Genomic DNA, 25,990 nt, shown 5'->3' with positions numbered 1-25,990 from the left:
TTATTAAAAATTAAAATTCCTGTGCAGTTTTTAAATTGCAATCACAGTCCTGCAATAAAAAATATCTGTGGAACTCTTTAGCTCTTTATAATATGCCATAAAAAAGCAGTGTAGGCTCTCTGTTACAGAAAACCCATGTTACATCAATAATTGTGTCCAAGAGAAGAATATAAAGGTTAATTTTGCCTTGGCTATGAAGAAAAATCATAACACAATCAGGAATAATTCTCTTACCAAATAACAGTTAAAACATTCAACTCCCACTTAACCAAAAGATAAATAAAATGTATTGGGCCTCACCTGAAAATGTATCCATTTTAGTTACAGACTGCTCTTAATGAGCTAATTACCTGTAACTTTAGAAGTCAGACATTGCTAGTACATACCCACTGAATTCCATTTATCTGTTTTGATAAACCACAAAAAATATACCTGATCCATCCAATATACCCGAGTTGGGTAACTTAATCTGCAGAGATGTAGGTTTGATAATGGCTACAGGAGGTTTATTCTCCCTTTTTGCTGAAAGAAAACAAAAATGAAACATTTACATGTATCACTAGCAACATCATGAAACATCTAAGAAAGTCTGCAATTTATGTGTCCTGTAATCATAATGAAACAAGGTCAGAACCTGTACCCTGCAAATTAAAAACTTCAAACAAACACCAGCAATACTAAAAATTAGAATTATTGATGTTGCTGTTGTCACTATTGCTGGAAATTACCCCCAAAAAACAACAAGTGCAGTGTCTGGCTGGGCTCAATAAAAAATATACAAAAAACATGAGAAAAAATGTATGATTTTTGTGCTACAAAATGTTCTGGCACAATTCAGTTTAATCACAGCATTATACAGGCTAATTCCTAAAAATATGTACCACTTGCATACTTGCACTGCTTCAGACAAAAAGTGAGGAACAAAAGATTGCAATAAAAAAAATTAAGATAAAGAAGGTGAACAAAGTTTCTGATAAAAGCTAATTATAATTTGTTAAGAGTTATTCCACTACCTCATAAATCCAATCATCTGAAGTGAAAAAAGATGTTAACCACATATTTTGGCATCTTTTCGGAATAGATATACTAAAAAGGTCATCTGCTTGAATGATCTCCCCTTAGACTGAGCGACTGGCAGCAAATCATACTATTCATCAGCCACTACTGGAGCAGAAGTGAATGCTCTTCCAGGGATGTAACTCTTGGGAGAGAATGCCCATATTGTATAGATATAATCAAAGGAACTTATTTTATTTCTAAAATTGGTTTATTCCTCAAATAAAATTACCAAAATTATATAATAAGAATATGTGGGAGAATATGCATATGGTGACAAGAGTTAAACGCCCTTACCCAGGAGTTTGCCATAGTAAAGTTCTCATAATGTATGAGATTAAACTTATAGTCTTTGTGAGATGGAAAAATTCCTTGGTTATCTCTGATTTGAGATAAGTACAAATTCAAAGGTATCTGCAAGGCCCCATGTTGACAAAGCATCAAAATATTAACCAAGAATGACAGGATTTCTATCCAAGGGGAAACCACTCTCAACTAACTTTTGTCTTGGTAAACAGATGACATTTTAGGACTTTTATTGCTAAAACAAGCAAGTGATATGGTTAACATTTTTCGTCTCACTTGGGAGGAAAGACTCAACACATAATACAATCAGGTAATGAATCTGAAGAAAAGAACAAGAAACAGTATTACAATTCGCAGTTGAATACTTTGTCACTATTTAATACTGTCTCTTTGTTTGCTCACTGAATGAGACATGGAAATGATTTGTGAGTTTTGGGTTTAACACCATTTTTAGCACATGATAGACCATACATGGCAGCCAGTATAAATGGTGGCAGAAAAGTCTAGGAAGACCCATTAAAAACCACTGATCAACAGAGAGCTACTGGCAAGCCTTCTCACACACTCACCCACCTTAGTCAAGTCAAGACTCAAACCTATCCAATCTGAGGTGAGATGAAAGTGATCTGTAAAAGTGCACACATCAGACAATTCAGCCGGCTGTGGACCATAATGGAAGCACTGACAAGAAAGAAAATAATTATTCTGCAATACTTACGTGGCAGTACTGTTACATTAACATAGGCTTCACCATACATGTTAGGTGCTGTTACTTGGACTTTGAATGTGTATAACCCTGCAATTAGCTGCAAAACAAAAGTGGTAAGAAAATGTCCTCAGTATTTTGCATTTAATTTCTTACTCAAACAAGCTATGAAAATACTCTAATTAAAATAATAAACCATCAAAGCTATTTAAGACTGAAGAACTACAGTATATACTTTTATATACGTAGTAAGTTAGATCCAACTTCAAACTGCATATATCTAGCTTTGCCACTGCATAACGTGGGAGCAGGTCTGGTTTCAGCACTTTGTTCAGTGTAATATGCTGGGCAAATAACACTGACTCTGATCAGCTGGTGCATTATGCCTCTGCAGATCCAGGGTCTATGTTTACTTATAAGTGAGGATAAATGGTTCGGGACAAAATCTAAAGTCAGTAGCTCATATCCCACTCTTGAACAATTCAATTTATGTACACAGATCATTATCTATCTAAGGGTAATCCCTACTATTCCATGCTACCTGAAAAATGCATCTTGTCCTGAAATTAGCAATACAAAACACAATTAAAAAAAACAAAAGCAAAGGTAAATTCAATTGAGCAAAGCTGATAAAATATAATTCCATATCTAGTAATTTTTTCCCCAAGTTGCAGGGATATCAAACTTGACCTGCTTTACTTCATTTATGCTGACCATCACCAATTTTTTTTACTGACCCAATGAAAAATCATACCAGAAGTAACAAACATGTACACCAATGTTTCTGTCTCACCAGTACTAAAGACCAACTTTATCAACCCTGATCTCAGACCTTTTGGAGTCATATTTTGAGAGGCCTTACCTTCTTGATGTGCGACTGTATTCACATTCTGTTATCAATTTACAATTTTTTTAACTTGGGTGGATGGAGAGATAAAGTTCTTTTTGTTCTAAAAGATTAAACAGATCAAACTGTGACCAGTTGATGCCAGATATTCAATTTAAAAAACACATCATGTATATTCCAGGTAACCTCAAAAAAATCTAAGAAAATAAAACAAGTCTAGCCCATAAGACATGTTCATATGTTATTCTTCTTTACCATTGAGAATCCATTAGTTTCAGGTTAACAAAAACACTATAACCCTATTATGCAAGATATGATATAACTAAAGGTATTTACATTTTTCAGGATCAAAGTGTCTGTAGTCTTCCCCTCCATATTGCCTGACTCAGCTCCTTCTGGGTGTGCCTCTAGGGTCCACTCATAGTGGTATTCAACACCTGCAAATTCAACACCAGAAAAATAAAACAGTGCATATTTGGAAACTATCCACATGACAGAAATAATACTATGTATAAAGTGTGAATATTATGATGTAAATTTCACTACAATACACAGAACAACCATTGTAAAGATATAAGCAACATTTAATTTTGAATGTTACATCATAAACATAATAAATGTTGCATAATAAACACATAATAAATGTTACATAACATAATAAGCACTACATAATGAACATCATTTCTAAATATCAGCATATAAAAAGACAGTAATGCTGTGCAGATTACACATAAACAGCACAATTTCTCCTTCACATACCTGGCAAGACGCACCTGTTCTAATTTATATACATACATGTACATGTTAGTTTTATTTATGAACACATATGTACCTGTTACAGTTTTATTTATGTATGTACATGTACCTGTTACAGTTTTATTTATGTACATACATGTACCTGTTACAGTTTCATTTATGTACATATATGTACCTGTTAAAGTTTTATTTATGTACATATACATATACCTGTTACAGTTTTATTTATGTACGTACATATACCTGTTACAGTTTTATTTATGTACATATACATATACCTGTTACAGTTTTATTTATGTACGTACATATACCTGTTACAGTTTTATTTATGTACGTACATATACCTGTTACAGTTTTATTTATGTACACATACATATACCTGTTACAGTTTTATTTATGTACGTACATGTACCTGTTACAGTTTTATTTATGTACATATACATATACCTGTTACAGTTTTATTTATGTACGTACATGTACCTGTTACAGTTTTATTTATGTACATATACATATACCTGTTAAAGTTTTATTTATGTACGTACATATATCTGTTACAGCTTTATTTATGTACATACATATACCTGTTACAGTTTTATTTATGTACATACAGGTTCCTGTTAGTTTTATTTATGTACACAACTGTACATGTTACAGTTTTATTTATGTACACAACTGTACATGTTACAGTTTTATTTATGTACACAACTGTACATGTTACAGTTTTATTTATGTACACAACTGTACATGTTCAAGAGCAGTGCATTATCCTTCCTGATTGATAAATCCCAAATTTTCATATTTTCCAAAAACTTTCTCTTGATCATACTTGTAATCATGCTGTCTTGTTATCTTATCATTTTTGCCATTTTGATGGTGGCTGTCCATTTTGATGGTGGCTGTCCATTCTGATGGTGGCTGTCCATGTTGATGGTGGCTGTCCATTTTGATGGTGGCTGTCCATGTTGATGGTGGCTGTCCATGTTGATGGTGGCTATCCATGTTGATGGTGGCTATCCATTTTGATGGTGGCTGTCTATGTTGATGGTGGCTGTCCATGTTGATGGTAGCTGTCCATTTTGATGGTGGCTGTCGATGTTGATGGTGGCTGTCCATGTTGATGGTGGCTATCCATGTTGATGGTGGCTGTCCATTTTGATGGTGGCTGCTGTCCATGTTGATGGTGGCTGTCCATGTTGATGGTGGCTATCCATTTTGAAGGTGGCTGTCCATTTTGATGGTGGTGGCTGTCCATTTTGATGGTGCCTGTCCATTTTGATGGTGGCTGTCCATTTTGATGGTGGCTATCCATTTCGATTGTGGTGGCTGTCCATTTTGATGGTGGTGGCTGTCCATTTTGATGGTGGCTGTCCATTTTGATCGTGGCTATCCATTTCGATTGTGGTGGCTGTCCATTTTGATGGTGGTGGCTGTCCATTTTGATGGTGGTGGCTGTCCATTTTGATGGTGGCTGTCCATTTTGATAATACTTCCATGCTTATCACAGAATTTTTATTAACAATAATATAAATATAATAACACATAGTTCTTTGAAATTCTGGATTATTTATTGAGTCAGTAAACACCAACGTTTCCAATCGATCAATACTAGCCTGAGATCCTATACCGTCTGTTGTTAAGAGTAATGAAATTGGTGCCTGCAGACCTGCCAACCCTGAGGAGTCCGTCTCAGTAAGGCAGTTGATTTTTTTCAAAAGATTTACCAGTTTTCACTAAGGTGTAACAAAATATCAATAACTGCTATTGTAAAGCTGAGGGATAACAGATCAGTGTTAATTCTAAGCCCTTCATATACATAAATTTTAAACATATTATCAACGTATCTCTATAAAGCATATATACTTGCACAAAACCTGGTACCTTAAACCCTAATCAAAGCAAATCTGGGTCAATGCAGTTTTATTGCACTTATAAGTGAGCATCCACTGCAGATGTCCTTTAAGGCTGATGGCAGAATATATAAATTGATTTTTCAGCAACTACAAAATCCAGAAACATTTGTATTCAAGAAAATATAATCTAGCCACATTAAATGACCTGTATGGTATAATGAGGTAACACAGTTGGTAGTAGTCTGTATGGTATAATGAGGTAACACAGTTGGTAGTAGTCTGTATGGTATAATGAGGTAACACAGTTGGTAGTAGTCTGTATGGTATAATGAGGTAACACAGTTGGTAGTAGTCTGTATGGTATAATGAGGTAACACAGTTGGTAGTAGTCTGTATGGTATAATAAGGTAACACAATTGGTAGTTGTCTGTATGGTACAATGAGGTAACACAGTTGGTAGTAGTCTGTATGGTATAATGAGGTAACACAGTTGGTAGTAGTCTGTATGGTACAATGAGGTAACACAGTTGGTAGTAGTCTGTTTCCAAGATAGGCAAATAATGCTTTCCACTGGATACATACCTGGGTCTTTAGCAACAACATATGCATTAAGCGTAATCTCACTGTCTGGTAGTTGCAGCACTTTGCTTTCTCCTGCGGACACTGTCAACTGCTGAACTGAAAACAAAAAATGAATCAAAATTTTTCATGTATTGCTAAAACTTGTAAGGTGAATGTAGATTTGCTGATTTTATGCAGTATTCATGATGTGGTCTGTAACTGGCTTAATGAGGGCACATCTACATGTAAATGCAGGAAGACAGAAATGCTTCATGCACACATTTGTATGATGCAATACTTTTGTACTAAACATTTATTTCAATACAGAAACTGAGAAAGAATTATACATACCTTTCAACAAATTCAACAAAATGTTAATCAGTGCTATGTCGTGCTATGTGCTGAACACAAGCTTGAACAAAATAGATTTTACTGGTTGATTAATTGATTGATTAGCATAAACTGTATATCAGCACATAACTGACTATTTAGTGCCAATGTAATGGGAGTAAAATGTTAAGCTAGACTGGCACACTATGGCAGCTGACCTGGTCTAGTCTAGGCAGGGTTTTAATCTGAAAACCACTGATTATATATTTTGCACACTAAACACTAAGAAAATGCAACTCCCAATTTAAAATATCTAAACCTAGTAAACACTAACATGGTTAGTAACACAATACAAACCTGCCCCTTGTTTAGTAGACTTCTATCTGTACAACAGCAGGGTATGTATAACAAGATATTTGACCAATGAGTCTCAGTGACATGTACTTTTGGTCAAGGCATGCTATCTTGAACTATACTTACTGTTAAGAAACCATTATTTTCTTATTAAACTTACCATGACGACAGACCTTTAGATCCCAAAATCTTTATGTAAGTACATGCCATCACCAAAATTTGGTCAAGGAAATAACTCTATAATTAAAGTTTCTTGCGAAAACCATTCTTCTTTGAGCAACAGTGACCTTGAATTTTTGACCCCAAAATCAAAAGAACTTTCAATACCTGCAAATACAAACCCTCCAAAAATTTTGTTCAATATCTGAGGTCTAGTACTAAAGTTACCATTTTTCTTCTTTCAATCTGAGAAATTGACTGTTGGAGTTCAAAATCAACAGGCCTCTTCCTCATTCCAAGTGCAAGCCTTCCACAAAGTTTGGTTCTGGTTTGTGATGTGTAACTTACGCTTTCACCTCTGACATTTTCAACCCCAACACTGAAACACTTCTTTCTTTCACTAATAAGAACTTACCTGTAAAGCTTGGTGAAGACAGGTGGTGTAGAACTTGATTGATCATGTAGAAAAGGAAAGGTTAATGCACCAATGGAGAGACAGACAGGGTCAAAGTATAATACACTCTGCCAAAAGATGGGCATAGCAAAACTTGCCATATGGATGTATGCAGTGACAGGAAGGTCATGATTTGCATGTTGAGTGAACGATCTGCTGTAAAATGCATGACCAAGATTGGGAAAGCTTGTTGCAGAATGAATTATCTTTGCCTCATAATGATTCAGCCAATGTTTGAAGAAATAATGATTTCAGTCATGAATAGCTTGCCATATAGGCTATTTAATCAGAAATATGATTATAAATAACATGCTACATAAGCAATATGATCATGTATAGCTTGCCATATGGGCCATTTAATCACAAAAAACTTGCCATATAGGCCATTCAATCATGAATTGTTTGCCATCAAGGCCATTTGATCATGCACTGCTTGCCATATAGGCAATTTGATCATGAATATAGGCCACAAAAATCTTGCCAAAGACCATTTGATCACAAAAAGCTTGCCATACAGACCATTTAAGAATAAAAAGCTTGCCATATAGGCCATTTAGTCACAAAAAGCTTGCCATATAAACCATTTAATAACAAAAAGCTTGCCAGATAGACCATTTAATAACAAAAAGCTGTCCATGTAGACCATTTGATCAAAAAAGCTTGCTATATAAACCATTTAATAACAAAAAGCTTGCCATATAGACCATTTAATAACGTAAAGCTTGCCATATATATAGGCCATTTAATCACAAAAATCTTGCCTTATAGACCATTTAATAACAAAAAGCTTGCCTTATAGACCATTTAATAACAAAAATCTTGCCTTATAGACCATTTAATAACAAAAAATTGCCATGTAGGCCATTTAATCACAAAAAGCTTTCTATATAGACCATTTAATCACAAAAAGCTTGTCATATAGACATTTAATAACAAAAAGCTTGCCATATAGACCATATGATCACAAAAAGCTTGCCATATAGGCCATATGATCACAAAAAGCTTGCCATATAAACCATTTAAAAACAAAAAAGCTTGCCATATAGACCATATGATCACAAAAAGCTTGCCATACTGACCATTTAATAACAAAAAGCTTGCCATATAGACCATATGATCACAAAAAGCTTGCCATATTGACCATTTAATAACAAAAAGCTTGCCATATAGACCATATGATCACAAAAAGCTTGCCACATAGACCATTTAATAACAAAGCTTGCCATATAGACCATATGATCACAAAAAGCTTGCCATATTGACCATTTAATAACAAAAAGCTTGCCATATAGACCATATGATCACAAAAAGCTTGCCACACAGACCATTTAATAACAAAAAGCTTGCCATACAGACCATATGATCACAAAAAGCTTGCCATATTGACCATTTAATAACAAAAAGCTTGCCATATAGACCATATGATCACAAAAAGCTTGCCATGTTGACCATTTAATAACAAAAAGCTTGCCATATAGACCATATGATCACAAAAAGCTTGCCACACAGACCATTTAATAACAAAGCTTGCCATATAGACCATATGATCACAAAAAGCTTGCCATATTGACCATTTAATAACAAAAAGCTTGCCGTATAGACCACATAATCACAAAAAAATTGCCACACAGACCATTTAATAACAAAAAGCTTGCCATACAGACCATATGATCACATAAAGCTTGCCACAGACCATTTAATAACAAAAAGTGTGCCACATAGACCAACAGATAACAAAAAGCTTGCCATATAGGCCATTTAATCACAAAAAGCTTGCCACAATGGCCGTTTGATTACCAAGAGCTTGCCATATAGGCTATGTGGTGTCAAATAGCTTCCCATATCGGACACTGATGATTAATAACTAGATGTATAAATCATTTCATAAATCATTTGAGGCTGAATAGCTATGTACTAAATGAAGCTGCTATCCATAATGTATTGCATATTTAATTCTAAAATTTTTGTCATCCATATTTACATGCAACTGAATTATAGTCCATGATTATTTCCCCTTATTGGTCTCCAGCTGCGCATGCAACCTCAGCATGTAATTCACCCTGCAAAGCAATGTAAACAAGCTGCATTCATGTCTTTTTTTAATAAATGTATTGAAAAGTCAAAGATGATTGTCGCTTTTCAACTTGTGAAGTGACTAATGGCTGAAAAATGCACAATTATTACAAACTACAAATTCATACCTTTTGATAGCAATGACAAGAACTGGTTATTGATTAGAAATGTATGACAACAGTAGGTAAAATGACTGCCTTATGGATAATCTACCTTTGGGTGTGGATGTAAGTTGGCTTGTTTGGGTTGGTTTGGCTGTTGTATTCTCCAAAGCCTGAAAATTAAATATAAATTTAAAATATTAATTAAATTAAATTCACACATGGTATGACCTAATATGACCCATCATTACCAATAATAAACATTTCCTTTATGAAGGGGGAAAAAACCCAAAACAATTTACCTCTGTGAATTAACTGCGTGATATATATAGTACAAATGATATATAGTACAAATGAAAGATTAACTATTAATTATATTTAGCCTTCAGTCGTTTGTCTGAGTTTATGTATATGGTGTTTAGGCAGTTGTCAATGCACTAATTATCAAAATGGGTTGGAAAAACACAAGAAATTAAATATGTGTGTGTGTGTGTGTGTGTGTGTGTGTGTGTGTGTGTGTGTGTGTATGGATGGATGGATGGATGCATGCATGCATGTATCAGAACTCTGGAATTTGTCATCAATATCTGATGTATCTAACAAAACTAATGTGTTGACAGACTACAAAATTCCCAAAATCAGTATTTGGTTGTTTCTGATAAACAAATATATATTCAGACTTGATAAATAACTGTTTTAACTATAATCCATGCACAGGTATTTCCTTTATCTACAAACAAGATGAACACAGCAACAGGTATGGAATTAACTTGGGGCTATAGTAGCAGGGATCGTCCTGGGCTTCGCCAATGTCGCAAATTGCGATTTTTTTTCCTTATTGGCGACAAAAATATCCCATCTGGCGATTTTTTTGGCGACAGACTTTTTGGTTATTTAATTTGTACATACAATCATAGATTTGGACTGGATAAATTAAAAGGGAGAACGAAAGGAAGCCACAAACTTGACTAAGCAATGCATTGGAATCAGTCTGTTACACAAACAATCCTTTGTTCATATTGACAACCCCATCTTTACAGTGCATTGTTACATCATAATCTGCTTATGCTGCCATCTGGGCTGAGTATGCTGTGATACAGTCAATCATGCTACCGAACTATACCTACAACTGACCGACTTCTGAAGACGCGAATAGAACAGATACAATTAATTGAATGGCTAAATCTTCTGTTGGTTGTTTTTTTTTTTTTTTTACATATACCAGTACAATAGTTTTGCTGAACCTTCATAGAAAACTGATAACCTTTGAAGTACCGACTACTGTGTATAAATATAAAGCAAATGGAAAAATCTCAATCACAATTATGTCTGTCGCCAGTGCAGCATTTTACTCATTGATCTTTTCCTTTTGCCATCAATCCGTGTTATGGCTGCTGAGACTTAAACTCCGAAACAAGAAATAGCACAAAACAAAAACAACAACCAGTTTTGCATAATTAATAATAATTATTTATTTCTCAAAATACAAGAGTGAAAGAATCTCTAAATTGGGTGTGAATTTATGCTTATATATACGGTCCAATATTGCCAGGTGTTGATTCGTGTAAGTTTCATTCGTGGGAATGTAGATCCTATTTTGTTTGTCGAGAAAATTTATACAGCATTCAGTGATCATTCTTGGGATTTAGGAAGCAATTCACTACAAGCTTTGTTAAGCTAGCCATTGGGGGGGGGCTGCTGATAGACTACTGGTGTCACCTGTCAGTGCTGTGGACTGTGAACGTGGATTCAGTAAGATGAACCTCATAAAAACTGACATCAGAAATAAACTCTGCATCTCATCTCTCGAGAATTTCATGAGAATCAGCATGTACAGATGTGAAAAATTAGACTTTGAAACTGCATTCAACAAGTGGGCAGCCCTAAAATTGCGACGGATCTTCATGTAACACTTTGTAACATTTTGTTAATGCTTGTTGTAATTAAAGAATTAAGTAACCCATCTTTTGTAATTTTCATTGCCTGTTACATTAATAGACTAAATTAACACTTGGAAAAATGTACACTACTTGTTCTGGCGACACTTTTTGAAAATTGGCGACAAAATATTGAGGTTGGCAATTTTTTTGGCGACAGCTTTTTAAAAGCCAGGACCATCCCTGTAGTAGATATAACAATATATATTAACTTGTTTCCTGCTGCAACAGAGTTTGGGGGCAGACAATTCAAGTTCCTGTTCATGGCCAAAGAAGTATCCTCAAGAACAATTCAAAAATTACAATGGAAAAAATACTGAAATACTACTAATTCAAGTTATAATCGAGGCTAGTAACTATGACTTTGTACTAATGAACAGTCACAAACAGGGAATAGCAAATTCAAATATAATAGCAAATTATACCAATGACTTGCATGTTTTTGTATCAAAGTCACACCCACCTGCACTACATGCAAACAATTACAATGACATCTGCCCCAAGCATATCTGCAATTGACATCTACATTTCTAGTGACATTTCGAAAAATAAGAAAGAAGTCAGAGTTTAAAATATTGGTAATTCCATAATGATTTCAACGTATCAATAACAAAAGATAAAATAGGATGCATACTGGTGTCAGTTTGCAAGATAAGATGAATGGGTCAATTGTTGAGTGTATGGGACAGCCAACAACTGCTTGTAATGGAACAAAGGCTCAGCATAAATCAATTTCTGAAGAATGAACATTGGTGGCTACATCCTCTTTTTGATAATGCTGAATGCTAGAAATTCAACTTGCCAACATAAAGATGCATGATAAATTAAGTTTTAAATCCAATATTTATTAGTAAGTGCGTGCATTTTTTGCACAGCAATAGTTTGATTGATATACAGAGTTAAATGCCTTGCCATGACTGCCGATCGAAGCTTATCAGATGGTGCAAACTGAACCTGCACCATTCTGGTCATGATACCAACAATGTAGCCAATAAGCCAACATGGCTCTACATTTTCTAGTGATGCTGTAGAAATTTTGGAAAGGAGAATGACAAATCAGGGGGCATAATTCTTATAAATGAAATTGTGAAATGCTGGAAATTGAACTCAATCAAGGTCTCATTAAAAATATTCTCAAGATCGATCTGATGTAATGAGAAAGTTTCAGGAAGATGGATAATCACATAGCATTACTTCTTTAATGATGCTGTTAAAGTGAAACTCAAACTCATTCTGTGTTTCATCAGCTGCAGAAATTTAGGAGGATGGCAATTGGGGGGTATTACTCTTGTAATAATGCATGAAACATTGGAATCAATACCTATTTTAATTCTCAACAATATGAAGCTCCATGCCAAACTTGGTCAAAACCCAACCAACCTCAGTAATAACATACTCAAACCATAGGAGGATAAGCTATCAGGGGGCATAACTCCTCTAAATAACATCATGAAAAGTTAGAGATGTAATTCATTCAAGATCTGATCAATAGAAAGCCCCCATGCCCAATTAAATTGCAATCCAACAAACCTTGGTAAAGTCATGTTACCGAAACCAAAATCTGGAGGAAGGGTAACCTGGGGGCATAGCACCTGTATATAAAGTAATGAAGTGCTGGAAATCAAAATCACTCAAGGTCTCATCCATTAAGAGCTTCATGTCAAGTCTAACTGAAATCAAACAATCCTTGGCAAAGTTAAGCTGAAGAAATGAAAGGTAGAGTCATATTATATGGGGCTTATAAATCTTGTAAATGACTCTAAACGTCAAAAAATCAAACTCGAGTACACACAATTTACTTACAATCGAATAATCAAAGTAAAGTTTTCTGTGATGTTTTGACACTTGATTGGCATCATGATTACCACAGAACTCCATGAACTTCATTAAGCATGGTTCTAATAAAACTATTATCATTTGCCAGCTACTATACATGCATAATGCATGAAACTGAATAAAAATCACAAAAATTGTTTTTTAATAAGCTTAGCAGTGGAATCTATTTTGGGGGTTGGGGATGGTTTTAATTTCACTTTTAACATATTGGCTATATCATGCTGACAAAATCAGAACTAATTACCTTTCTAAAGGACACAAATCGAAGCAGCCAACAATAGGCTGGCAAAGGTAGGTATCAAACGTGAGATCCTAGAATTATGAAGCCGATACTCTACCAGCTCCCTTAGGGGGCCCCGAGTGGCCGAGTGGTCTAAAGCGCTTTCCGTTATGGATCACTGCCATCTCACCTCTGCCTGCGTGGGTTCGAGTCTCGGATTCGGCTGATGTGGGTATGTAAGACAGCTTGTCAGTAGCTTCTTGTGGGTTGGTGGTTCTTTCCAGGGTTTTCTCGGGTTCTTCCTCTACCATTAATACTGGCTGTCATGTATAGCCTATTGTGTGCTGAAAAATGGGGTTAATCCCTACAATAACAACAACAATAACAACCAGCTCCTTTAGCAACAGAAAGAATTATGTTAAGGTTTTTTCAGCACAAGAAAGGCTATACATGGCGGCTAGTATATCTGATGGAGAAAGAATCCTGGAAAATACCAGGAAAATCCACCGACCCACGAGAAACTACTGGCAAACTTTCTCATGTACCAATGTTAGCCGATCCTGAGACTCAAACCCATGCAGACAGAGGTGAGATGGCAGTGATCTGGAATTATCTGACAAACATCAGTAATACTAAAAGCATCGAATGAAGGTGACTGTCAGATAAACTGAATAAATTAGTAATTTACTCTAAGAAAATTATTCCAATTTATCACATCATACCAGGTCCCGAATTCAACAGTGTAAGTCCTCAAGTAAAGTCTGGACTTCAAAAATTTGATTGATCAAACATAACTCAGACTTAAATTCAGCCAATCGGACCAATGGATTCCAAACTTAAAGTCCAGACTTAAGTAATGTTGGCAAAATGTTTGACAAATCATGTAGAAAATTGTACATAATTTCAAAAGTGAATACTTACCGAACTTGTAGGACCATGGCTTATAGGAATGATACCCTTTTCTGTGAAGGAAAAAAGTCAGAACTTAAAAAACAAATGATTTTTAAGAAGACATGTAAAGACCAAAGGGAAAAAGTCTTTGGATAGTTCAGTGGAGAGATAAGAAAACAATGCCACAATAAATTCCAATGGATATGAAATCTAATGTAATGTCAGCCACAGGACCTGATCATATCATTATAATGAATGCATACATGTGCAATGAAAAATTGGGGTTTTGTGTTTTACCTGTCATCACTGTTATCCAGGTGAGGCTGAAACACCTAGCATATCAAGATCCATATTTCTAGTCAAATAAAGTAAAAGCAGTACAAAAGTGACTTTCAAAAGTCTGAAAATGAAAAACACTTGAAGCTTAACGCCAATTTTCTACAATCATGACACTGACTCCAAGGTAAAAAGCAGCGATAATGCCAAGTATGACAAGAATTTTATGAAACATGAAAACCTTTAACAAAAGTATTAATAAACTGTCAATGCTGCCACTGCCACTGGCATCAGAAAAATGACTTCTACATTTCACTGCCACTGGCATCAGAAAAATGACTTTTATGTTTCAATGCCATTGTCATCAGAAAAATGACTTCTACATTTCACTGCCACTGGCATCAGAAAAATGACTTCTATGTTTCAATGCCACTGGCATCAGAAAAATGACTTCTACATTTCACTGCCACTGGCATTGGAAAAATGACTTCTATGTTTCACTTTCCATAAAATGTCGCCCTGACAAAAATATCAAATATAGACTTTTTGAAGTATGATAAGTTGAAAATGAATAACTACATTGCAGACATCTGTGTCCTATCATCAAGCCTTTATTGACACTTTGCGATTAAACTATGACCTTTGTATGAATGAGAGAGAGATAAATAGTGAGAGAAATTTCAGTCCCTCTTTCATGCAATATGCAAATATAATTTACGTTTAAATGTCCCTGTTTACTTGAAGCTTTGTCGAGAAGAAACAGAAATAAAATAGTAACTATGCATGAAAATAATACAAAACCATATTCCCTGAGCTTCCATAATGTTTCCACTTTAAATATTTACAACAGTTATATCTCAATGTACTCCAGTCAGCTGAACTCTCAAGACATAGTCATTAACATCGGTACCTACTGTATATATAATAATTATTATATACTCATTTTCATCTCCATTAACTTTACAATGTCAGAATCATGCAATATTTTACGATATTGAACACCTTCATACTGCACACATGTGCACGACCCATGTGCCCAATAGCAGTATAGAGTATTAGGAACTACTTTGTAAACAAATCATGTAAACTCATGAAGTAGACACTTTAAGTTTTGGTTGATTAAATTTGTTTCTGAATGAACTAAAGCAGCTGTTTCATGGACTGCCACATACCAGCTACTCTGCTAGCAATAGACACCAGACAGGTCAAAAAATTGCTGGGTTCCCTACAACAAGCATGTAAGTGATAAGGCAAAAATGTGTCTTCTTTAGCTGGTAATAAGAATGGCAAAAAATATACTTACAGTTTAACACCCTGAATTTCCTCAAAACATACTTTCTTAGTTCTGCAAATCCGAATTACATGAGCTATTTCATGGGTTCTAAAGCTTGATTACACATTTCCAAATTGTACTGTAATTTCAACTACATTCCAGGTGCAAAAACATCATCCTTACTGCACTCAAAATGAAATGAACATTATATTCCAAATTGTCTTTTTGATAACTACAACTGAAAGACTTCATATTTTTCCACATTGTGATTGAAAACATTCAATGACAGAACAGGTACACATATGCGGATGAGTCAAGATGCCTTTTCACTGCTCAAATTAGATGTAGTTCATGTAGAATTGACAAATAAATCCAGTCCATAATCACGAAATTTAGTATAATCAACAAAAATACCAAAATCCATTCATGTCAGACCAAATGGAAAAGTTGTTGCAATGCGCATTCATTCACAATATGACTCTAAATTTCAATTTTAAGTACACCAAAATGACAATTTCTTTCCAAAGTGATGTCAAGCGCATGACTAAGTTCAAATTTCTCTGGGTGGAGTTATGTGTGCATTAATATTGTTGTTGTGTACAGATGAATATGTGCTTGTGTATTTAGTTTGGAATACAACATGAATTCATTTACTTTGTTTCCTGTAGTGTATTTTTGTTTATATAATTAAGCCTTTGGTAGAATAAGAAAATGAGTATATAATAAAAAGGTAACAGCATTTGTATGGGAAAATATGAACTCGTTTTGTTGGATGGATATACAGTGTGACCCCGCTATAACATGGTAGTTGGGAGCCATAAAACCCGACCGCGTTATATACCAAACCGTGTTATAAGCAACCAGGTCAGTTAGCTGAAGAAAATGTACCCCCAACAAAATTGTGTGTGAAGGGTGTGGGTAATAAATGCGGGCGGTAAAATATGTGCTTCATCGGCACAATTACCATCTTAAATTGATGCATATTAAATGAGAAATACACCTGTAGTGAAAACAGAGAAGACATAATATAATAGTTTGCTTTATTTAAAGAACCATGAATTGGTACATATACGTGAATCCTGTTTATATATAAATGTCTAATGTATAGCAAGAATATCGAGAGTATCAACACCGTGTACTCACCTGCGAACCTCATCATATACATTGAATCCACAATACAAGTGATTCCATCGAAAATATGCACACACACAGCTTTAAAATATTCAATAATTTTGTAACAAGGTCATATTGGTCTGAATTCAGTGGAAAAACATAGTACAATCACATAACAAATCACGAAGCACATTTACTTTTCAGTACATTCCAAGTCGGTAAAAGGTAGTTTGCGTTTTAAGCATCCGTTGGTAGCGTTCGTAAGCATAAACTTTTTCCTTACAAAAAGGAAACTTTCACAGCACAGTTAACGTGTTCCAGTCACATTGAAAAATGCAAAATTCCATCAGATTCCATCACTTTTATTTAAGTTTGGTACTGACATCCTTTGAAGAAAAGTTCTTTGCTGTTATTGAAAGATTGTAGTCGGCTTTCTTTGATGAAGGTGCATGCGCTATTGAAGTCGCCGCTAAAGAACAGCTTTGGAGAACCAAACGAATGCCCATTTTTTATTGTGGTGGCAACATCAATAAACTGTATTGCATGATTGAGATTGGTATTTTTTCCATTTGCTGAGTACATTTTCATAACAGTCAGTGCTTCTTAGGTAATCTGTTTCCTTTGAAATTTCAGCAAACTATTTTATCTGGGTACATTTTTAAAAAGGAACTGGCCATCGTTTAGACTATTTTAGTTACTGTCCCTCCATGCCTACTGAATAAACGAATAAGTAAGATGTATTTTTTTTTTACATTTGTGGTAGCAGCACGATGCTGCCTTCCACGCATGCGCCTGAAAATTAACAAAGGATCAATGGACTATAGAGACGCAGGTGTTCTGATGACAGGGATTATTACAGAAAACGTGAGTGATCTGAAGGATCTAATTCTGAGTGAAAAGAAGAGGAATTTTACTTACCATCCACATACAAATATCAGTCTTTGTAAATATATTAATTACTAGCGAGAGGCCATAAATCCAAATGAAAGACAGATTACGAGACAATGCCTCATCTGGTTGATCTGTTACCAGAAATGTCAACAACAAAAAAGCGGATATTTCACAACAAAACAGAACTCATGCTAGATGTCAAGATAAGTGGATTATGATATAACAATGCACTGTTTAGCTGGTTTGTCAATATAGACAAAGAATTTGTTTATATAACAAAAGATAAATTTCAGTGCATTTTATATCCAGTCTGTGGCTTCCTTTCATGGGGCCTCTGAATTTCTGCACTCCAAACCAATGGTAGTATATAAAAGTTTAAACAGCCAACAATGTCGCCAATAAATAAAAAAAGCAAAATGGTATGTTTTGCAGCCAATAAGGAAAAACAATCCAAGTTTGCGACATTGGCGAAGACCTACGTGATCCCAGATTCAACTTTTTATGCGGTTTTTTCTTCTTACTTTTAAGAAGAAAAAATACTTTTTCGTGTACGAGAAAAATTCATATAAAATTTCAGGAGCCAAGCCACGATCGTCTTGTGTTATTCATACGTGATCTCTTCCCCAAAATGATAACAAACTTTTTATGGTTTTTTTTCATACTTTTTAAGATTTTTTTTGTGCACAAGAAAAATAAATGTATATGAAATTTCGGGAGCCACGCCATGACCGTGTTATATCCGAATTTGTGTTATAACGGAGCATGCTATAGCAGGTTCACACTACTGAACTGCCAAAGTCGTGCAGTATCCATCCAAAAATACATGTTCATATTTTCCAATACAAATGCAGTAACCTATAAATATTAAGATCTTACAACTAGTACCTACCATATATATATATCAGCATAATTGCATCTCATTTAAATAAAACAAAGATACCTAAATATGTCAGGCAGCAAATGTCACAAAAAATCTGATTGATAATAAACATATTAACTCAGGGCCTGAAAATGGTCCAGGACCAACGCGACCCAAAATTGCAAAAGATCTACCAAGGACCAAGCTAACAACTAAACCTGATGTGTGAATATTTACTACAGTGCAAAAACATAAATTAAAAACAAGAAAAGTAATAAAATTAATACAAATTCAAAAAAATTCAGACAACTACTTTATTGCTTACTTAATCGTATTATGTTTCATAACCTCAATGTTGTATGGTTTTCGTAACAACTGATCATCCCATTTATTGGTTGAGCCCTTTTGAATCTGAGTGATGTAGCTAACTAAAACTTCAAGTGTAAAAGTTCTCAACATCTGACAAAAATGTCAAATACCCAAATGAAACAGAACACATCTGCCAATCAAAGCTTGTTCAGTCAAACAGATGGGATTGTCGCAGTTTCCTCTGACTTTTCCAAACCCATTTTAGATATTCTGACATTGTTGTGTCCAAATCCGAAACATTGGCAGATTGGTTAACATAATATGCACTTTGCTTTGGCCATCCAAGTGTACAATGGTCTCAGACCAGAAATGAAGAAGTTCTGACCCCTCTAGCTGATTATGTACTCAGCAATGTAAATGCTCAGGCAATCAGGGTATGGATGATTGAGAGGGGTACATTTTATTTACTAACATGCTCTCAGCTTGTATCACATGCTATCAATGGTCACATATAAAATTGGATGTGCCTTCGAATAATGCATTATAACAACTGGCCGACTCTGGGTATGTCGTACATGCTGAAAAAACATAAACAACCACTTTACATCAAACTCAATCCAAGTCTTTATTCAATGATCCTGTAAAGTCAGAATATGTGTATTATATCATAATTTCCATGCTTTCTGAACCTGTGATGTTTGAATCAATTTAGTGCAACACGTCTTGTAGCAGACAAATCTTCTGTGGTTGATTCTTTCCTTCCACTGGTAAATCAGTACTTAACCCTTTACCTCATAGAGCTTAGCGACAAAGTGCAGCATGCTATAAATAGAACACCTGTTACCTAGCAGACCGCATCCGCATAGGCATGCCTGTGAATTGTTAAGCAATGTAGTGGTGTTACGTTTAACAGCAGTTTTAACCATTTTACGTTTTAGGCAGACATTTATTATATGTGGAAAAATTGAAGAGTAAAGTCTGATTGTTATAGCTGTGTAATTATTTTTCACAGAAGAATATTTTATGTGCTATAAAATCGAGAGAGAACTCGTTCACCGTCATGTCAGTGAGGCCGCGTGACCGACCGTAGCTGCCATTTCCCATACTCGAAATTTACACATTTTTCGTCTGCGTCTACATCACTAAGTCATCTGAATTTGATAATCAATAAAAAACTAATTGCTGCTTGCATAAATATCATAGCCTTTACTTAGGTTATTGAATCTTTCGTGTTTGTGATTCTACTCGTGAAAACTTCGTAAGTACTGAATGAAATCCTGCCTGTGAACTGTTAAGCAATTTAGTGTATGTTACATTTAACAACAATTTTAACCATTTTACATTTTTGGTACACATATATTATATGTGGAAAAATTTAAGAGTAATGTCCGATTGTTATAGCTGTGTAATTATTTTCCACAGAATTTTTTTATGTGCTTCAAAATCTTGAGAGAACTCGTTCACCGTCATGTCCGTGAGGCCGCGTGACCAACCGTAGCTGCTATTTCCGATACTCGAAATTTACAAGGTTTTCGTGTGCGTCTATATCACTAAGTCATCTGAATTTGATAATTTATAAAAACTAATTGCTGCCTACATCAATATCAGAGACTTTACCTTATTTATTGAATCTTTCGTGGTTGTTATTCTAATCGTGAAAACTTTGTACGTACTGAATGAAATCCGTGGCTGCCATTTTGGAGAGTGGAGATTACAACCCAGTTACTTTAAATAGCAGATATCGACCAGTGCATGAATAGCGACCACGTGATCTGACGTAATTGTCATTCGCAGAAATCAATGTAGTATGTAATAGGGGGGTTTTCCCCGAAGGTGGCGCTACGAAAACTAGCTCAAAATGGCTGATGTTTACCGCAGGCGTCAAAAGGCGCTTCTATGCGAATCTTGTAGAGGCGTCAAAAGGCGCTTCCATGCGAATGGAGTAGAGGGTCCAAAGACGCTTGTATGAGGTAAAGGGTTAAACAAACTAGCAGCATCTAAAATATATGGTAAGCCCATAATATTGAAGTTTAGTTTTAACTGAGGTTGAGAATAGACAAACATCTGATTGACAAAGATCAAGCTTAGACTGGTCTTCAGCGTACTGCATGCTAAACTTAGATCAACCTTAGACTGGTCTTCAGTGTACTCCATGCTAAACTTAAATTAAGCTTAGACTGGTCTTCAGTGTACTGCATGATAAATTTGCAGGATTTAGGTAATATTTTACACCACTGTGCAACTTCCGCTTGCATCAGTACAAATTTATGACTCTTTTCAGATTTTTAAGGATTAAAACAAATTTTCTTTCAAAAAAAGGAAAGATTATTAAATTTCCAATGGACTTGAGCTGCTTATATCTGACTGGTTCACGGTTAGAAAGGATTGGTCATGGACCTCAGACAACTGGAATGTTCAGTTCCTGCAGCTGGTTATCAATCACACTTGTCTGAAGAGTCATGCCTGGAAGAAAGACAAATTGTTCTAGCTGAACAGTGTCGATGTTGTCTGTTCTACTAGACAGTCCTAAAAAACTGAACAGATCCAGATCTGCTGGCACATCATAAGCTATTTTCATTTGGTTGCAACTTACACACAAGTAAAAACGCTAACCAAATCCTACCTGATATTATTTCTTTGACACAAGCACCACTGTCATCTCTGGAGTAACCTGATTCACATCTACATAACCCCTGTCTTGATTTGGAGCCTTCCTTTATTGCACAGCTCTCATAAATTCCAACACACTGTTGCAAACCAAACTCGCACGTCTACAGGAAAGAAAAAAGAAAAAAAATAGGTTCGATGGTAAATTGTAAAAATAAAAGGATGTAGCATCCATTTCCAAAGCCTTCACATAACGTTTTCTCTTAGGTCCATCTTTTGGAGAATAAGAGGAAGAAAACAGAAACAGGTCCTTCATTTTTCCTGTGACTAGGGCACTGAACAAACCTCGGAGAAGGCATATGATTGGTCAATTATGGGACTGTTTTGAGCTAGGCCCAGCCTCATTTACATACCAGTATGTCTGACTGGTTTTTTAAAACATGATCGGTATATTATATTAAACCAACTGCTAACTTAAAAATTCAGCAGACAAATCATTCATCCCACTTGAAGCATTGGTCATGTCAGATAACAAAAAATTATAAAAAAACACCGAATATTTATATAGGATACACAGACTGACAAAATGACTAGCCCTAACCCCTCATACCACTTTAGTAAAAAATTATGTAAATTCTGTTTAGAGGATTAAAGGAAACCACTGAAATACAAATCCATTCTCACTTATCACATCTAAACACAACTTGATGATATTTAATCCACTGATTTATATTCAAGACATGTTCACTTGTGCATCAAAGAAGAAAGTGACAGAATATATCAATGTGCAAGGAAATTCACAAACCTTTGACTTCCATATGCAGGTTGTTCCTGTCTCATCCCACATGTAGTTGTCATCACATATACATATGCCTCGTTCATTAGCACTGTTCTCTATATCACATTTCTGATGTCTTCCACACTGTTCATCCAATCCATGCGTACATTCTTTAAGAGTGGACACTGTTGTTACTGTTGCTACTGCAACATTTGTTTCATCTGTAAAAACAAGGATTTTCAAATCAAAGTGCTGTTTTGCTTTTACCTATGGTATTGCACAAAGCAAGAGTCCCAAGCTCTGACAATGACATAAGTCTTTTTAAGTCTCAATGCATGTGTCTCGTAATTTGTTTAGCCTCTGTTACATTAGGAAATCCAGAACCCCTTGAAATATCGAAGTGATTATTCTGTCTGTGTTACATCAGTAAATCAAGAACCTCTTGCAGATTCACATGCACACACACACACAACACACACACACAAACACACACACACACACATATATATATATTATTGTCTGTTACATTTGTAAATAAAGAACCTTTTATAGAACACAAGGCATATATCTGGTTAATTTCTGCCTGTGTTAAATGGGCAAAACAAGAACCCCTTGTAGGTCTCAATGTACACATCTGATGGTTGTTTTGCCTGTGTTACACTGGAATTTCAAGAGATTCAGACTGGTCTCAATGTACACATCTGATGGTTGTTTTGCCTGTGTTACACTGAAATTTCAAGAGATTCAGACTGGTCTCAATGTACACATTTGATGGTTGTTTTGCCTGTGTTACACTGAAATTTCAAGAGATTCAGACTGGTCTCAATGTACACATCTGTTGGTTGTTTTGCCTGTGTTACATTGGAATTTCAAGAGATTCAGACTGGTCTCAATGTACACATCTGATAGTTGTTTTGCCTGTGTTACACTGAAATTTCAAGAGATTCAGACTGGTCTCAATGTACACATCTGATGGTTGTTTTGCCTGTGTTACACTGAAATTTCAAGAGATTCAGACTGGTCTCAATGTACACATCTGATGGTTGTTTTGCCTGTGTTACACTGAAATTTCAAGAGATTCAGACTGGTCTCAATGTACACATCTGATGGTTGTTTTGCCTGTGTTACACTGAAATTTCAAGAGATTCAGACTGGTCTCAATGTATACATCTGATGGTTGTTTTGCCTGTGTTACACTGAAATTTCAAGAGATTCAGACTGGTCTCAATGTACACATCTGATGGTTGTTTTGCCTGTGTTACACTGAAATTTCAAGAGACTCAGATTGTTCTCAATAAAACCATGATAAAAGCACTATGTAAGGTAAATTTCATTCTACTCATCAAATGATAATTTCCAAACAAATCTACTATTACTGACAACAAGCACATATGAGTCCTAATAAATAAATCTGTTATCCTTAAAATCTGGTGATATTTACACATATTTATTTGGTTTCCTTCACAAAGTTTAAGTATAACAAGTGCATTATTTCAAGTGTGTGTGTGTGTATGTTTTAGATTTTTAACGTAGCTTTAACAATTTGTCAGTCATATCGCTAGGATGTCTGCATTGTAGCAGTTTATAGTGATGTCTAGCACTGGGGCATCATGCTGCAGACATGTCGCATCATGTCCCACCCAGTCACAGTATCATAACACCAGGCCGACCAGTCCTAACACTAACCTCTTAATGCTGTGCACTAAGCGAGGCAGCTGCACGTACCATTTTTGTAAGTCTTTGGTACGACTTGGCTGGGGTTCGAACTCGTGACCTTTTGCATCCGAGACAGATGCTCTAACCACTAAGCCACCGGAGTGGTTATTTCAAATGAAAAGATAAAAAACAGGTCATTCCAAAACCAAGTAGCACTATATATACTCTCTTACAAGATGGATTCAACAGTAAGCAGCAGAGACCCTGATCTATTGTTGCATAATATGCCAATGGATCAACATTGTTCATACTACTAACAAACTGCACAGACACAAATCAGCTGGCATAATATGTAACAGTAGGGTCGGTGGTTCTTTCCGGGGATTTCCCACGTTCTTCCTCCACCATTAATATTGGCCGCCATGTATAGCCTATCGTGTGCTGAAAGATGGCGTTAAAACCTATGGCAACAACTGTAACAGTAGGTCTGGCACCATCCAGTTTGCAGATGCATTCAATTTATAAGTGGGTATATATGGTTCATCCAAACATGCAATGACATGCAAACTCGCTATTGGACTCAACTAATCTTCCCTCTAAGTAGGGGAGAAATGAACTCGGGGTCAAATAGTCACTTTGAAAGTCAAGCAAGGTCAATTAGTCAACATGGAGATGCAGCAGAGCTAATGAATTTATTCTTGTAACTTTGACTTCTGAAGAATAAAAATAATTTTTTAACAAGTGTTACAACTCAATCAAGGGAAGGGACTAGATTAGGAAAAGTCTCTATGACTTTTATAAAAAAGCGTGACAGCTGCTCCAAGGCTAGGGACTGGATCAGTATATGTGCTAACATCATTCTATGCAATCATATATCAGGGTCTATATAACGTTTTACTAAAAGGTCCAAACAAAATGCATAGAACCAGATCTGTTGGTACATTATGGGTGTCTCCAATTTTCATTTGGTTCCAACTTACACACAAGTATATATGGTAACCAAATCCTACCTGATATTATTTCTCTCATGCAAGCACCATTGTCATCTCTGGAGTAACCTGATTCACATCTACATAACCCCTGTCTTGATTTGGAGCCTTCCTTTACTGTACACACCTCATGATATCCACACTGTAGCAAACCAATCTCACATGTCTGCAGTAACGACAAAATAATATATATTAAGTCAGATGGTAAATTCTAAAATAAAAGGATACAACAGCCATTTCCAAAAACTTTCACAAACTTTTTTCTCTTAGCTTCATCATTTTAGGAAGAATACCGAAACCGAGCTAATTTATTTTCCCTCTGGCTATGGTGAAAGGACATCTGATTGGTCAATTATGCCTCTGATTAAGTGACGGATTGTTTTGACCCAGGGTCAGTCTCACACAGGTATACCTGACTGGTTTGGAAAAGCAGTCGACACATTTTCATCCAAAAATTGATGAGAAGAATGCTCCTTGTGTTAAATCAGTAGGTAAATTCATTTATCCAACTTGAAGCTATGTCAGATCAAAAATACAAAAATATTTTTTTAAAAACACCAAAACATTTAGTAGGACAAACACTGACATAATGAAAGTTTTTATGTCTTGACATGTACTGTAGGAAAGATAAAACAACCTCACCCTCATACCAATCAAGTAAGGAATTATGTCAATTCTGTTTGGATAATTAAATAATACCACTAAAATACAAATCCATTCTCACTTATCACATCTAAACACAACTCGATATTCAATCCACTAATTTATATTCAAGACATGTTCACTTGTGCATCAAAGAAGA

General features: G+C 35.4%; 1 protein-coding gene across 3 annotated transcripts in view; it reads right to left on the bottom strand.

The window, feature by feature from the left end:
- Window positions 1-25,990, bottom strand: part of LOC149783145 (dyslexia-associated protein KIAA0319-like protein) — a 146,871-nt gene that overhangs the window by 52,534 nt on the left and 68,347 nt on the right. For 2 of the 3 annotated variants that reach the window (XM_089931370.1, XM_089931371.1), the window contains exons 6-14: window positions 25,210-25,354; window positions 22,571-22,764; window positions 21,782-21,929; window positions 14,468-14,508; window positions 9,666-9,726; window positions 6,104-6,199; window positions 3,252-3,352; window positions 2,081-2,168; window positions 433-522 (exon numbers count right to left, since the gene is read on the bottom strand). In XM_089931370.1, coding sequence (XP_089787496.1) covers window positions 433-522; window positions 2,081-2,168; window positions 3,252-3,352; window positions 6,104-6,199; window positions 9,666-9,726; window positions 14,468-14,508; window positions 21,782-21,929; window positions 22,571-22,764; window positions 25,210-25,354 — 964 coding nt within the window. The remainder of the gene's footprint in view (window positions 1-432; window positions 523-2,080; window positions 2,169-3,251; window positions 3,353-6,103; window positions 6,200-9,665; window positions 9,727-14,467; window positions 14,509-21,781; window positions 21,930-22,570; window positions 22,765-25,209; window positions 25,355-25,990) is intronic. The other variant, XM_089931372.1, reaches the window with a different exon arrangement.

Source organism: Sinohyriopsis cumingii, chromosome 14 (genome assembly GCF_028554795.1).
Source record: "Sinohyriopsis cumingii isolate HCF-2022 chromosome 14, ASM2855479v2, whole genome shotgun sequence".
Lineage (NCBI taxonomy): Eukaryota > Metazoa > Mollusca > Bivalvia > Unionida > Unionidae > Sinohyriopsis > Sinohyriopsis cumingii.
The sequence above is the reverse complement of the archived record's forward strand: the minus strand, read 5'-3'. Positions and strand labels throughout refer to the sequence as shown.